Raw genomic sequence first — 15,667 nt, forward strand, 5'->3', positions numbered from 1 at the left:
TTAGTCTGTATCATTTTGGAAAGTTGTTTGCATGAAAGAGAGATATCATGAAAGTTAATGCAGAGGCTGTAAATAAGGGTGCGAGCATAGAATAGAATTACAAACAATCGCAAAGTCGCAAACGATACTGTTGCTTTCTTTTGATCAGTTCAAATGAAGTATTGTGACTGCATTTTTTATTTCACCAGACACTAATTCATTACAGATAAAAAAACAGTAGCAAAAATATTGTTTTGTATTACAGTATAAAGTATCTTGCTTTGGTGCATCGTATTTATCAGGAAGACAACTAAAAAGCACAAGAAAATCACAAAGGAGGAACAGAATAGTCAACATAGAAGTTGCTGAGCAGACGAGGACAGAAAAAGGAAAGTATTAGAAGGACAAGGATCACGTGAACCTAGTATGCGACAACCCGGAGTAGATCACTGCAGTGACAGAACGCTCATTTATGATACGCAACAAGAAGACCAGATCGGACCGTACCGTTAGAATTGTCCGGCTAGCATGTATATGTATTGTACATGTACCAGTACCCTATAATAATATTATGTGTGTGTGTGTATCAGGCTGCAATAACAGTTAAATGTATCAGCCTGCATTCACGCATACTGATTACATGAGCGTTGTCATTACACTTACCTCCTGTGCCACCGTTTGCCGTACTTCTAACACTGCATTTTAGTGCCGGTTTTGGCTATCTGCTTTAAAGGCGTTAAACGTAAAACTTACAGCAGCCGCAATCCACCATTCAAACCCATAATCTAAAGATCTTAATACTACCGCATATAAGCCCCATTTTATTTTCTTAGTTCGGCTTTTAAATGTTACGAGCACGATATCAGGTAACTTGTTCGTTGCGAGTGCAGATAGCTATCACTAAAACGATAAAACTGGCACTGAATGACCAAGTGAAAGCTTTGATCAAAACTTTCAGCACGATTAGCTTGCAGATTATAAACGTCTGCAAACGTCCCTTCAAATCAACAAATGCTGCCGTCGGCAATAGTGGGCAACAAGTTCGACGCTACCGATAACCGGCACACTGGATGTTCCACATATAATATACTATATGCAAGCACTATGCATTTCCATTCCGTTCTGTTAATCATCGTTATGCGACTTGTTGCAACATTGGCTGGTCCGTCCCAGTCCGTACTTTTTATGAAGTTATCGATTTTTACTGCAATAACGTATTTATTAATATCTTTTCCTTCTATAATATTTATTTAAATACATCCGTATATTATTTTTAAGTATTAAGTTTTTCCTACTCAAATATTTATTTATTAATCTCTTATTTTATTTTATGTTGATTGATTTTATATATTTCTGTATTGATTTCTTAAAATTGTTATTCATTCATGGTTTTGTAGATCCTTCCAGCGAACCGGAAGTCGAATGTAGCCAACCATCAGCTTCCCCTCCACCTCCCGATCAGCCACTTCCGGCAGGAAAAAGCCTTCCGCACGGATAGATTGACGCGAGCGGAATGTCAGTCCTACGTCGCTTGGACGAACAGCAGAACGACTCTTTGCATTCCGCTTCAGTTCCATTTAGATTGCGGCGATGACGGCCGGCCGGGATCGCTTGAATTTGCCGGGACGTACCTCCGTGCCAACTGTCCGGGTGAGAATCGCCGCGACACCACCCGCCTGACCAGGCACATCCGCCGGTTCAGCCCCGACCGTGCAATGATTCTCCTGTTGAGCGAACGCACCGATGCCGACGATCCGGTGCACTTTGGCGTCATCAGCTAATCGAGTTGGAAGTAACGTCCTGCTTTACGCCGGATGTCACGGCCAAAATTCACGCTGCCGGGGCACTTCCGGAGCTGGTGACGTTGATCTTGGAACTCGGCCGGAATCTGGTCATGAAGAAGCAGCACTTTGCCGGGATGCGGCAAGTACGAATGATCCGCTTGTACGCCTGCACGATCGCTTCACTGGAAGCCTACACCTTCACCGATCTGCCCAGCCTGGACAGTCTGGCGTTGGAGAATGGACTGGGGTTTGATTTGCAGAGACTACAGAAAGATTATCAGGCCCAAGACATGCTACCAGTTTTTCTGAATCAAGCTGACTTTGTCATCGTGCGTCGTCTACACTGCGACTGCTCGCTGGCGTGGTTACGCAACTTTTTGAAGCGCAAGCCACACTTGACTGCATCTAAGAAACAAGGCCAGGTGGCGGTCATTGGGATCTACATTACGCCGTCGGTTGGGCACTACTGGGATGAGTGGCCACATATTTTCAGTGTGGATTGTTCCCGGGACCTGGCGTACGATAACATCCGCGCTGGCACACAGTTTTCGTACAACACGTCTTGTCATACTGCGGCGCAGTGCTAGTGGCGGTCGCCGTTCTGCTAGGTACAAAGGCGGCACATTCTTGGACTACTAATTATTTTAATATGCAATAGCCATCAAAGTAACGAGCAGTACAGGCGCAGGCATACTACGTCACTGTTAAAATTTAAACATTAAAAAAATCTCTATCCACCCGTGGGTTAAAAGGTAACTTACTTAATACAGCCGTAGCATTTCCCTTAATATCAGCCAAACTCAAACGTTGTTCAAGAAAAGCAGTAGGACGTGCTTCTCCGGTCAAGTCACGAATTTTCCGGCCCATGAAGTGCAACAATTCGCTTAAAACTGGATCGAAACACTAAACGTGTCAACTAGAGAATAGAAAAAGTATCGGTTTTCTAAAGAGGCGTACTTCTGTCGCTTCGCGCTTTCTGCTTGGTGGGCCGCACTGCCTGCCTTCTTCGAGCTACCGTGGACATGAGAATCGGTTGTCGCATCCCACACTATCCAGATTCCTTGCCGGACAGGGATCAGTGTCCTACAAGACCTGGTGGAAGCATCAGTTCTTGTCCCGTTGCTGTATAAGCCCGCAGGTTCCAACTGGCACGCAAAACCTGCACTTTCGCAGCAGCTTTTTGCGATACTTTTCATTTCTTTGTGTCATGCCGAACGTCCTTTTTTTGATTTATTGCAAGATAGCCCATGATGGCTGTTTATTTCTACAGGTTTTCAACATGCAACGGAATTATGCGCAGTAACTGCTGGCAATTCAAAGCGCAAGGCTACTCCTGTTCTTACTTCTTCGTCTCGCAAGAACGTCCCCAGGCATGGTGCCGGCAGCACGTTCAACCATACTACTGAATCTCTGCTGAACGCTGCTAATAACACTGCTCTCCTACGCTCATCGCCGACCTTTGACGAAATTAGCGTCGACACATTTCTGTCAATCAAGGGTGTGTCCCATACATACCGGCACCTTCGCATTCGCGGCTCGCATTCTTCTGCAACATGCACTTGGTGTTCAGTAACGAGCCCTCTAAAGCTGATAGCATCAGACATTCGCCAGCCGGTGCGCAAAACCTGGAAACGAGAGACTACACACTGCCACAGAGTACATTGATGCCAGAAAGGCACAAACAGATACTGACTCAGTGCGTCGCGTTCATAATCCACCACGCCGAACCGGTAATGCCATCTGCATCCACTGGGCTTCGGATATGCTCACGTTGGATAACTGCTCCACGCCCTTACGTAACAAGCCCGATGTTTTCCCAGGTGGTCACAGCAAAGCTACTGCATGCATGTTGAAGGGTGTCCGCAAGGATGTATTGGTCAGCGTATAGAGCAGCGCCAGGGCATTTAACGTCAAGGCTAGTATCCCGGTGCTGATGAGACCAACTGGTACCCGACGACCTGTTGGAGAATGATAGGTTGGATATTAGGGTGTGATTGTGGTATGTATATCGGTAGGGCCGACAGATTCTGAACGGATGTCGCGTTATAATCCATTGGTTAGAGGATTTATGAAGAATGGGTTTCGCCTAATAGTAAAGTTCAAAACTAAAACGCTGGTGCATGATTCGGACAGAAAGAAAAGCGAAATCCATCATTTCTTTGAACATACCGTGTATTACAGCAGAAGAAGAAAAAAAAAAAGAAGTAAAAATTTACAGCAGAAGAAAGAGCGTAACCAAAACCGTGATAAATTTCACTTAAAAAAACCGGAAAAATTATAACAAGTTCGTGTTTCGTCATACGCACTTACCTTGTGGATTGATGACATCGCGGCAGAAATTTGCTTCTCTTTCCACATTTATGTATATTTCAGTTCATTGCATGCAATGGAAAACGTTACAGAAGCTATGACTCCATTGAACAAACGCAGCAAGACTTGGTGTCATTCATTGCGATCGAATAAGCTGCAGATTTCTAATCATGGAGCGGATGGGGTATAGCGTTGGCTGATTGTGAACGTTGACCACTGTTCTATCACAGTTGTTTGTCGGCCATATCTCCAGAGTGCTCTCCGCCGACTGTTTCCTGCATTTCTTAAACTTTTGACTTTTTAAAGTATTTTGGCTGCAACAAATTGTTGCTCAAAGTGTCGTGTATGTTCTAACAATAAAGTGCACGGTCGCAGCCGCTGGACATCACTCCAGTTCATACAAAATTATAAAGAGCTCGTTGATCTCCGGTGCGTGTTAAAGGTTTTCGAACGTCCCCTTAACGTTCAACTGGGCGTATAAACTTTTCTCCAATGGGAAATCCGCCTAGCGAAAAAGTGAGCCTTATCTATTTTTCTTCCAAAATTCGGAGCTGCGAGCCATTGTGTTCTGTGACTAACGATGTAGGTATAATTTATTATGCCTCGAGTTTTCCACCGATTGGGCCATCTGCAAATATTGCGTTCAGGGATTTGATAGTCAGCGACGTTGATTAAAACATTGGCTGTAGTTAACGAAAGGATTTGGGCAGAAAGTCGGTAAAAGGGTTTTCAGAAAATTGATTGCAAGGGAATTAGGGTAAACTTCGGTATATTAATATAACTGTAACGATTCGATAGATTTACGGGAATCCTCCTGCAAGCCACATATTAACTTCCGGTTAAGCAGTGGCCATGGGAGCGCACGTAATTCCCGTAGTAAGGTTCACTTGACGCACCCATAAGAGTGGCAGTTATGTATTTCTTCTGCAGTTATGTATTTCTTCACAGCAAAAATGTGTGCTGGTGTCGGCATTGCTACGCAGAACACTGCATTCTCCTGTCAAATACTCCCATAGCCGATTAACTCATCTCGGTGAAAAGAAGAGGTGCAGTTTGAAAACCCGTTACACCCAAAGACGTATGCCTCACAGGACCGGCCCCGCTGATAATATTTACAAACATGCCAGGGAACGCTAAAACGAGGAAATCGACCGGTCGGGCCGCGATTAAGAAAATAATCAAAAAAGAAGGTGCAACAGCAACGCATCCGATGCGCGAACACCCCATGCATAAGGATAATAACATAGAGACAGTCACTCCTACGTAATAATTATGCGCCGAACTGCCAGTGTCCAAAGAAAATGGTTTCGGAGAGAACATAAACGGTAATTAGCAGAAAAGGAATGAAATTTTTCAAACTGTAATTATCATCGTATAGCTGCTAGAGTTGTAATACATGTTGTATGTTGGAGCAGGAAATGTTTAGTTTTCGCATTATGCCATAAAACACGCATGCACAAACGGTTTTTCGTGCTACATTGCGCGTATGCGGTATGGTACGTATTTTCAGCTGGTTGAATTCCTCACTATGGGTGTTAAATATAGAAAGGAATTACGTCGTAGTTTTGATTGGATTGACATTCATGTACCGCGCGTGCGAATGGGTATTGGAGCAAAGGCCGGGACGAGCGCGCGGTAGCGGTGTACATCGAACAGCACTGAGCAGTCCAGTCCCTGAAATTTACTCAGCCAGTTTTAAGTATCCGTTTGGTTGGCCTATTAGCTGTATGATGATTCCTGTAAGCTATGGTGTTTCGCTTTTAAAAAGGCCACGTCCGCTTGCCAAACTTTTAGAGCATAATAAAACCACTTCTGTTCTTTCGTCATGCCTTTTATGGATCGAGTTGACATCGATTTCCAGTAAATTATAAAGTTTCGGGTGTCTATAGCTTAATAAACGAAAGCTTGAATCACTTTCTCAACCGTTTGTTAAGGATATTGGAGATTCTTAAATTTTAATCCAATCTGGACACAGCATTACGATAAAAGAGGACCCTTTCTTAAACATTCGAAGTGGAAGTTGATTTCAATTTTAACAAAAGAAATTCTCTTGACAAAAGCTGTAATCTACAAATTAAAGCTTTTGTAATTTCATGTAAAGCCGCTTTTATGCGAAGGATATTATCTTGACGCAGGCGGTAATGCCAAGTAAGGCCGTTTTCTGCCGAGAACCGGAAAAACAGAATATGATTAAATTTAGCATTTTAGGCTAGGTAAGCCGGCAGGCGGAAGCCCAGCCTTGCAACATTAGCATGTGACCGATGTGCCAGATGGCATGTACTTCAGACGTTTCCGTCATTTCCTAAGCACCACCATTCCAGTGTCATCTGGGAATTAATTACATCAGCATACAGAGTATGCCTATGATTAATCACACACGGCTGGGTGATTTTCATTTGACTGCATTTTTCTTGAGAAAATTTGGTCCTCGGTTTGCGTTTAGTACGAAGAACAATACGGGTAACCAGTGTTGTACAGATATGAGTGCTGTTTAAAATTATACGGGCTGTTCTGTCCCGCATTTCGGGCACAATCCCTTGATCACATCAGCGAACCGATTCTTTGACTTTTTACTAGATTATATCAATCTACGAAGTAGTATCCGATCGTTTATTATTATATTGGTAGCTGTCCAAAATTGTCCTGTTTCTGCGTGAGAGGGTGTGATGTAATTGTCCGAAGTTGTACTTTCCGGGAATGCAATCATTCGAGTACTTTGCACTGCCGGCGAGCCGCCGCATGGCGTGACAGTCAACAATGGACTTCCCAAAAGCAACTGCGCGCCATTTCGGATGCTGTGTCAGTCGCACGTGCGTAAATTTCGTGATTTGCTTGCTGTGAACAATAAAAATCTAGCTGTATACTGTATGCCGACTTTTCAAGTCAATAAATCATTGACTTGCCTTCTCGTCTAACGCAAATTCTTGCCGACATTAATTTCTACAAAATGTCAAACTTATCGCTCTACGTTATTAACCGTACACAGTTAGGCAGTACCAACATTACACTGGACAACGCCCATTTTGTGACATACATGACGGTATCCAGTTTTTCCTGCCTGTTCACCATTGTGGTCTACCTTCTTCTCACCACGCTGACCTTCTGGCGACGTTTCTACTTGACCGGATCCCGTTTTCTGTTGGTCCACCAATTTCTGGCAGAACTGCTGATGGTCGGTGTGCACTGGCCGCTTCTTCTCCTGCAGATGCTGTTGGCACGTCACGGTATTTTCACCAGCAACAAATTCTGCCGGCACTTTTTCTTTTTCTACGTAGTCAACATGATGGCCGCATTGTGGGGCTTGTGCGCCCTGTCGTTTAACCGGTTCATCGCCATCGTCTATCCTCACCTCTACGCTCGCTTCACGCGCCGACGTTTTCTGTTAGCGCAAGTTGTGTCATTCTGGATTCTGGGAATCGCGATTCATTTGCCCTTCTACGTGGATGGCAGCGGCTTCGTTGCGGAATCTCCCTGGACTCTGTGCAACTTCGCTCGCCAAGGCGGTTTGATGTTCGATATCGCGGCGACGTTGCGCGTCCACCTACCGTTGGCCGTGGCTGGTGTCATGCACGTTATAGTTTTGTGTCAGGTGGCTGCCTCACGGCGGCAAATTCACCGCAGTGCAGCGGACGCTGCGGCATCGGCGCCGGGAAGCGCGGCATACCGGAAACGCGTAATGTTGGCGAAGATGCTTTTTGCCAATTGGATTGTGCACTGTATGTGCTTTGCCACGCTCCCAATGCTCAAGTCGGTGCTGCCGCTGTGGGTGTTCCGACAGATGATGACGCTGCCGTGGCTGCGCGATGTTTTCTATGCCGGATATTTATCCACACCGGTAATATGTTTACATCTGCTATCGCGTCTGTTTGATAATTACATAATATGATTTATGCGAGTCACGTTGTTTAAAAATGGACGGTTTTGTGTTACCCGCAGGTGCTGTTTTACGCAATGAATAAAGAATGTCGGGAGGTGGTGAACAGTGTGTTAATGTGTGCAACAGTCACGGAAGCAAAACCCGAAGCGTCCATGAGTTATGCACAAAGCCATAAAGGACAACCGCACACTGCCTTTCTCAAAACAGTTGCTGTACCATAAAGATGGGGCCACAACCGACGACAGAAACCAATATATGGGACCTTTTATACTCCTACCACCAAAACTAAATCCGGATCAGCCATGCTAACCTAACTAGCCGCGTCAGCTGATGCAGCGAGTTCAGTGAGTTCAGTAAATCACTTCTGCTATTACTGTTTACACAATTTTTTTTATTTTTTTTACCTGCACTTCGAGACAGTGAACGGTGGTTTTGTAACTTTTGTTATGTTTTTTTTTTGTTTCGTTGAATGTTCAGACAACAGTTATGGGAGCCAGCCACACCCGCTCACAAAATGGTGACGCTCTCGCGTGCGTGCACACGCGCACATTCGTGTTTGTACATGGTGCACTCATTGCAGTTTGCTCTGTATCATCCAGCCATCTCTGTGCGTCATTTGGTGCGTGTGTGTTTCGGGTGATCGGAAGTGAATGTGGAACGGTACCTTTGTCCGTTTCGGTCGGCATAGTCGACACGTGCTGTCTTGCCTGCATCGCCATCTTACCGTGCAGCGCGCTCAATCGCGGTTGCTCGTCTTCTTGGTTGGGCGGGCGGGCGATGGGGAGAGTTTCTTGGGTGGAACATGGGCGATTCACGAACCTTTCCCGTACAACATTATTTTACATGTTTATTTCAGAAATCAACCAAAACTTATTTAGAAATCAACCAAAACAGTGATGTCGCTACGCGATGAACATACATTTGTCAACAATCATCAACAATTTACTTATGACTAGGGTTATTTATGGCTTAATTAGTGCAGCTAAAGGTATGGCTCGAACCGTTGTTGTATTAGCCCTTCGTAGAGATGTTGTTCATCCCTCCGAAGGTCGTATATATAGAAAATGGAAATAAGGAAATATGCCCGCTCGTCATATGATGATAGTACCCTCGATAGATTACTGCCGGCTGATTACGTTTTGTTGTAGTAATGACGAGCTCATCCATTTTTCATTCAGCGACTGTTACGTACGAAAAAAAGTGTAACTTTTATTTTTTTTGCATATACTGCAATTAACTTGTGGTAAAATTAAAAGGTTCGCGAATCCCCCTACGGGTTAGTGAATCGCCCACGTAACCGTCCTGGTAAGTGCTACATTTGCAGGTGCACAAAATTCTTGTATGTCTGATTGTGAGTCTAAGTCATGGGTCTGTACTTGCACACTAAACCAAACTTGTATGTCTACGACCTACTCGTATAGAAAGCCCTAAACGTGCAAATTTGTACAAAACAACCAGATTAAAGAAAAACATTGTCAGTTTTCAGAAACTTTAAAAAACTTAACATGCAGAGTCTACGGGAGAAATGAGGCATCCAGCATTGCAAAACCGACCACTCCTTTAGTAGCACTGCTGTAGAAATTAATCAGCCAAAAATGGTCGAAAACTGAATTTCTGCATTGCTTCGTTAAAACGTTGCACTGGATCAAACCTGGATGCCTGGGTATCATTTAGTACTCCTGAATTTATAGATTTTTCAACAAGTTTTTTTTCAGAAAAGAAGCAATTCTACGTCAGATATCGAGGCTAATCAAGATAACAAAGTCTACGCAGCAGTTCAGAAAGTTTCTTCCAGGCGCTGGCGTGTGCAAGCGTTAGCAAATTTTGAAGGTTGCCGCGTTTCCTCGGGTTGATACGGTTAACTTTTGTTTAATTGTGCTGTGAAAGCTAATTTCCGAAATTTACTGTAATCATTAATATTTTTTGATTTTCAGAGGATAATGCTTTGCTAGAAAAGACGATTTGCCTGATAAACCTTTAAATTTGTATTTAAAACAAACCAAATGGAACCACAATCATGCTGCTTGGATTTCCTAGTGCTTAATGTACAATAAGCGTAAATACAAGCAAGGTCAGAATTGCTAGGAACACAATCTGCGGCTGGAGCTAAACGTGGTGCGTGACCAGTGATCGAATATTGGAACATTATTCTGCAAGAATTTTGTGGGGCCCAAGATCATGTCTTGAGATTTTAATAGAAGGCGAAGCCGTCGGCATTCGGCAACGCCGAGTTTCGACACGAGCAGAGCTATCTGTACAAGCAGGAAATTAATCTTCTTTTTCTGAAATAAAGCAATTTTCCGTGGCCGTCCTGGATGGAAACTGGAAAATAACTATCGAATGTTTAGTTGTTTGTCGGACATTGGAACTGAAAGCCGGTTAATCCAGTAACGCCCATTGGTGTTTGGGCGCAACATGGTCATCAAGTTGATTTTCTTAAAACACAACCGCAATTAGTCGATATCTGATAGCGTAATTAGCGTTACGAGACCTTGCAGCAGCAATAAAAAAACAAACTAAACTGGAATCTCAAGTCCCTCAAGAACCACGAGCTCGCAAAGGTCGCTAATTTCAAACTTTCTAGCCTCCCAGAGTACCTCGCAATTAACTAATTAGTCATCGAGTTAATTAATCTAAGATAATTCAGTAATGTACTATCATTAATGCTTTAATAATTAGTAACAAGCAGCGGTTCTGAAAGTTAAACAGTGGATAGCCACAGTCCATCGAAAACTCGTGTTGCGTGCAAACACCATTGGGCATGTATGGTCCTGAAGTACGGGCGGGCGCAATTACGACACTGTTATGATTTAAGGTTGGGCATTCCAAGGGAAACGTCCCTTTGGAACGGATTTTGGATTGGAACGCGGATTCCAAAATTTGGAATCCAAGATATTCCATGGATTCCATGGAATGCGTTCCAATCCGCGGAATCGCAATAAATTAGTGGAATTACCGTAATTAGCAATTATAATTAATTGCAGATGTTGTTTTTCTCAATTTATAATTGACCTCTTTCGTTTCAGTAGCTTTCTATCGTCAAATTTACAGTAACTCTGAGGCTCAAAATGTTCAGATGTATCACAACATACGGCGTCAGTCATAAGCCATATAGATTGCTCTTATACCGGTTAAACTCATAGTATGATACTGCTGTAGTTGAAGACAAAAGACTTATAATTTACCTTACTTTAAATTATTAATATCGCATCACAAACACAATAAAACGTGCACCGTAAGATAATATATGCAGTGCCGCTGTAGCTAACACTGCAACGGCACTGCCAGTATATTGTCATTTGCCGGATTTTCAAATTATTGAGTCGCTGCTTACTAAGTCACGTCTGTAAGCCCTTCCTCCAGAATAGCGCAACGAGTAGTATTGATTCACATAGGTGTTTAATATTTAAGTATGGCAGTTTACGGGTATCGAGCTTTATAATTATCTGAAAATTAAAAAGCTTCCCTCACCATCACGCTAAACTTTCGGAAATTTTAGCGTAAAACCACTGAGCTTTGGGGGAAACGCAATTTAAGAGCCCAGAGTCAAATTATGCAAAGTAAAGTTTGTGATTTTTAACGCAAATTAGATAAGACTAATTGAAAAAAGCCTTTAAAAGCTAAATTTTGGTAATTCCAAGGAGAAAAACAATTCCAAAAATTCCATTCAGAATTACCCCAAATTATGGGGTAATTCTGAATGGTGACAATCTTGACGGGCTACAGCGGCAACAAATCGTGCATCGAAATCACTGCACCGAAAGCCTGCCGATACCGGAGGATGGGGAGAACTTCTTCGAACGCACAACAGGTTTTCTATACAGGAAGCGCATCATCCATTATCCCAAAGCGCAGGCGTTACCACACGTGGATTTTATTCCAACTTTTTTGGCAAATACTTGCCGATTCAGTTTGAGCCGCACCGATGGTATTTGTGATTCGAACTGTTCCTATAAAAGTGTTTGGCACATTATTTTGGATGAGATGCAGTTCCGTTGTAATTCTCACGGTGATGGAGAAACGTACTCCATCGATGTTGGCTGTCGAATGTTCGTCCGAGTAGGATTGGACACGGTTACTTTTGTCTGTGCCGACGTTCAGAACGATGGAGACGGTAGCAGCATGGTCTGGGACGAAGAATCACTGGAAAGAGCTTGCGATGACTATTTCACGGAAACGGTGACTAGTGAGCCAACGAATATGGAAGTGACTGCATGGGCCGCGCTGCAGCCTGGTCAGTGCGACAGTGTCGCAATTGGCCCACAAGGTACTTGCCTATTGCCTTTTATAACGCTTGAACGCATTCCCCTTCCTTGATGTCTGAATGTGTTTATGTAGACTTGTACTTCTATTCTCCAGATATGGAAGAAGAAATGAAGATAACTGCTCTTTCGCATCCGATCATGACGTCCGTACTGTTATATCTGGATGCAGATTCCCAATTGCGGACGAGCAGGTAAGTCACTGCGATTCTGCTTTCCAACGGGAAATAAAATCCCTTTCCACTTGATCGACGCACGGTTTGTAATCTTAAAGCATGATAAGGATTCTTTCCGACAATAAGGCGTTTTTTTGGGCAATTATTCGAAAAGACCTTCAATTGTCCAGCTACGTTTAGTGAATGGGAAACATACATTCAAATTACCAGACTTGAATCTCTGGCTCCACAATCAAATCTATTTTCGATTTTTTGCTTGGACATGCAAAGCACAGCTTGTTCTTTATAGCGTACTTGAAAATTTCAAATCCGGGTGAACCGTTTTTTAGTTATTTACGGTGTAAAAAACCAATGACGAAAACCAAAGGAAATGGTTATTCTCACCACCCTGGCACCTCCTTGGGCTGTTCTCACCACCTTTCACCGCCTTTTGGCTATTCGCACCACCTTTTTGAAAATATTGTTTACACCACCTTTTGACTATTGCCATCACCATTTTACACCTTGTTTTCGTTATTCCCACCTCCCTAAATAATTTTTTTATTAGCGGGTGGGCCAACAGATTGGCGGTCTAAGTTCTTAGTTTGACTCTCGCAAATCAGTTGCCACACCGTAATTTTTTTGCGAGCCAAATTCGAAATGGCTATTTTGCCGCAGTGTTTGCGGCTAAATAGCCAGTTGGCTATTTTGCCGCACTAGGGTGGGCGAAAGAGCTTGTTGACTATTTTACCGCACACTGTGTTAAAATAGCTGCTCAACTATTTTGCCGCACTATGGTCGGCAAAATAGTAAGCTGGCTATTTTGCCACACCATTATTGCAGTCTGTCTCGCTCGGGCGCACTTCCAGTGCACTCTGTACGTTAAAATGCCGGAAGTTCTGTAAAACAGCGTTATTAGCTTAAAACAGCGTCCAGAAGACCCGGGGTTTTCCGGTTCTTCTCCGGTAAAGCCGGAGAAAATCAAAACTGGATAGCATTTTCTCGCACTCGTCCAGAAAATCAAAAAGAAGCAAATAAACGCCTTTTTTGGACAAATTAATTATCAAAATAATTTTTTACAAAATAAGTATTAATCTTTTTGAAACAAGAGGAACAAAATTCGTCGCTTTAAGGTAGTCAGCATAAATCCAGGACAGACCTCAGCATTCACGAGATCAAGATGATTTACCAAAGAACTGGCTTGTGCTCAGTCTGTTCTTTGACATACTGCGGATACCGACATCACCCTCCGGTGATGTCGGTATCCGGACCGGTGAAGGGTTATTCACCGTTTGCTTGCGTTGCAAAGTCGTCCTCTGGGACCGTTTAGTGGTTCTTTTGGTTGATATCCGACTTAAGTTGACCACGTCACCTGCCACCAGCTGTCGGCTGTTGGAGGTGACACCAAGCCCCCCAGTTTCGCGAAGCCGCGGCACTAGTTTGCGCTTGGTGCAGCATTTCGTCCCTGAAGAAATCAGTCTATTGTGGCACCAGACAGGCACCTATCGGGCGCTCAAGATCGGATTGAGGTTTCACTGGGTTCTCCGCGTTCTCGCCTAAAGAGCAAGCTGATCCTCGGCTGAGCTCCGATTGGCTCGGAGGAAGCTCTGTTCTTGGCGTCCTTATAACTGTCAGATGGGTTAATCGGGTAGGTTAGTTCCTGGTCCTCAGGTTTTGTCCGTCGGGTCTGAACCGGTTTGCTATCCACTCGGTGAATGGTGCGACGGTTTTTACCAGTTTAACCGTATGCACACATTGCTGGCTTCCTCTGGTATGGGGACAGAGGCTACCATCGGATTGGGAGGATCTAGAGTCCGGTTGGCGGATTGTTCCATCGGGACTCTGCATAGTGCCCTACGTTTCTGCGCAACAAATCCGTTATGCTGGTGACCGACGGAGCCGTTTGGGTTATGGCGTGCTCAATGGAATGGGTAACTGCTCCGTTGCCATTGTGCTCAAGCGTAAGCCTCCTTGCATTCAGCGATTGTCACTGCCGTTGACGGGTTTCCTTTTCTGGGCCCGTGGAAGGCGAACATGCCCGCGGTTTATGCAGACGAATCATCTAAGGCTTTACCGAGAGATCCTTCCGCGGTTTTGACTAGCATTATATCCGCTGTACATATGGTGAATGGCCCAGAAGGCATTACTGCGTCCTGGGGACTAATAGCGCAACGTCTCGCTGAACCACGAGTTCCGGTTGCCCTGACGATGTTTTTGGCGCCTTTCGGTTTGGTCGACCCGGCGTCGCCATTGGCACCGGCTGGTCAGACGACGTTGTTGGCGCCGATCGATCTGCTCACGTTATTGACAGCAGACGCTGCGGAAGCGTTACTGTATTCGGGTAACTCGACTCCATTATGGGTGAATTTATGATATTACAACGTAATCTTAGATGCTACACACTGGATTGCCTTTCCGGCGGCCCAGTCGCCTAACTATCCGTAACTGTATTCAACTGATGAAGTAGGAATAATCGGAATTACGGGAAGGTAAGAACAACAGGTTTTGGCAGTAGTTTAATAACGGTCGGTCGATCGTTCTTTCGTTAGAAGTCGTAAGAATAAGATTCCATGAATCCCGTAAACAGTAACCGACTGCCATTTTATAGGCGGAGAAACATGAGTGTTTAGGTAAGGCTAAATGAGATGGGATAGGTTTTTTTATATAAGATTACACTCACAAAGTTTACACTTTACACTCACACAGTTTACTCATACAACACTTGTACATCATTAGTCACATACGCTATAATATTCTTATCATGTTCAGACCCACTGAAGCCTGTTTAGACTACCCTGGTGAAGCTTAATGCCGGGGTGGTTGCTTCGTCCGGTAAACCAAGCTTTTCGCGGGCGGTCACTGACCATATCCGGAGCGAGGCGACGGCGTTATCGTCGTCAGTCAGTCTAACGGTATCTTGCGTTCAGGTCGGCCGGCTGCGTTATTGTTTCCGGGTAACTCGGTTCTGTGCACTCCGTCCTGGGTTCTCTAGTCGGGTCGTAGTTCGCCGGCGCAACTCTTGGCAGTATAAGCCGATCTTGCTATGGCTAGGTTCCGACTTCTACGATTAGTACGGTCCCGTTCTGGGCTTTTAGTTTGACAAGACAACTTAGTGTTTAATTTTTTGCCGGGCGGAAAGTCATTGTCGCAATGTTGGGCACATGTATCAGGTCCCGTGGCTGTTTTCTGACGCACAGGGTTATCTTTATTCGGTGCTTCGGTTGTTGGCAGGAGGTCAGTTAAGCCACTAGTGCTCACGGACCATACAAGTTTCCCGTCGAGCAATCCGGGGGCAATCCA

General features: G+C 44.3%; 2 protein-coding genes across 5 annotated transcripts; both read left to right on the forward strand.

Annotated features, from left to right (window-relative positions):
- The first annotated feature begins 973 nt into the window (after positions 1 to 973).
- On the forward strand, positions 974 to 3,687 carry LOC129600299 (uncharacterized). Of its 4 annotated transcripts, XR_008692036.1 has the most exons (3): positions 974 to 1,141; positions 1,377 to 2,371; positions 3,034 to 3,687. XR_008692036.1 is itself a non-coding variant. In XM_055498785.1 (2 exons), exon 2 carries the CDS (start codon positions 1,874 to 1,876, stop codon positions 2,348 to 2,350), a length of 477 nt encoding a protein of 158 aa, XP_055354760.1. In that variant the 5' UTR covers positions 974 to 1,151; positions 1,377 to 1,873; the 3' UTR covers positions 2,351 to 2,454. The 4 variants fall into 4 exon arrangements, 3 of the variants coding, with proteins under 3 accessions (XP_055354760.1, XP_055354759.1, XP_055354761.1); XM_055498785.1 differs by lacking the exon at positions 3,034 to 3,687 and having other exon boundaries at positions 974 to 1,151; positions 1,377 to 2,454; XM_055498784.1 differs by lacking the exon at positions 3,034 to 3,687 and having other exon boundaries at positions 1,377 to 2,454.
- A 3,333-nt stretch (positions 3,688 to 7,020) lies between these two features.
- On the forward strand, positions 7,021 to 8,171 carry LOC129600304 (alpha-1A adrenergic receptor-like). Its single transcript, XM_055498791.1, has 2 exons — positions 7,021 to 7,908; positions 8,010 to 8,171. Exons 1-2 carry the CDS (start codon positions 7,021 to 7,023, stop codon positions 8,169 to 8,171), a joined length of 1,050 nt encoding a protein of 349 aa, XP_055354766.1.
- Positions 8,172 to 15,667: the final 7,496 nt, after the last annotated feature.

This window comes from Paramacrobiotus metropolitanus, unplaced genomic scaffold (assembly GCF_019649055.1).
Source record: "Paramacrobiotus metropolitanus isolate TYO unplaced genomic scaffold, Prichtersi_v1.0 Parri_scaffold0000170, whole genome shotgun sequence".
NCBI classification, from domain to species: Eukaryota; Metazoa; Tardigrada; class Eutardigrada; order Parachela; family Macrobiotidae; genus Paramacrobiotus; species Paramacrobiotus metropolitanus.

Coding starts and splice junctions, on each gene's coding strand:
- LOC129600304 (XM_055498791.1), top strand. CDS start 7,021: ATGTCAAACTTATCGCTCTACGTTATTAACCGTACACAGTTAGGCAGT. Junction 7,909..8,009: donor CCGGATATTTATCCACACCG/GTAATATGTTTA, acceptor TGTTACCCGCAG/GTGCTGTTTTACGCAATGAA.
- LOC129600299 (XM_055498785.1), top strand. CDS start 1,874: ATGAAGAAGCAGCACTTTGCCGGGATGCGGCAAGTACGAATGATCCGC.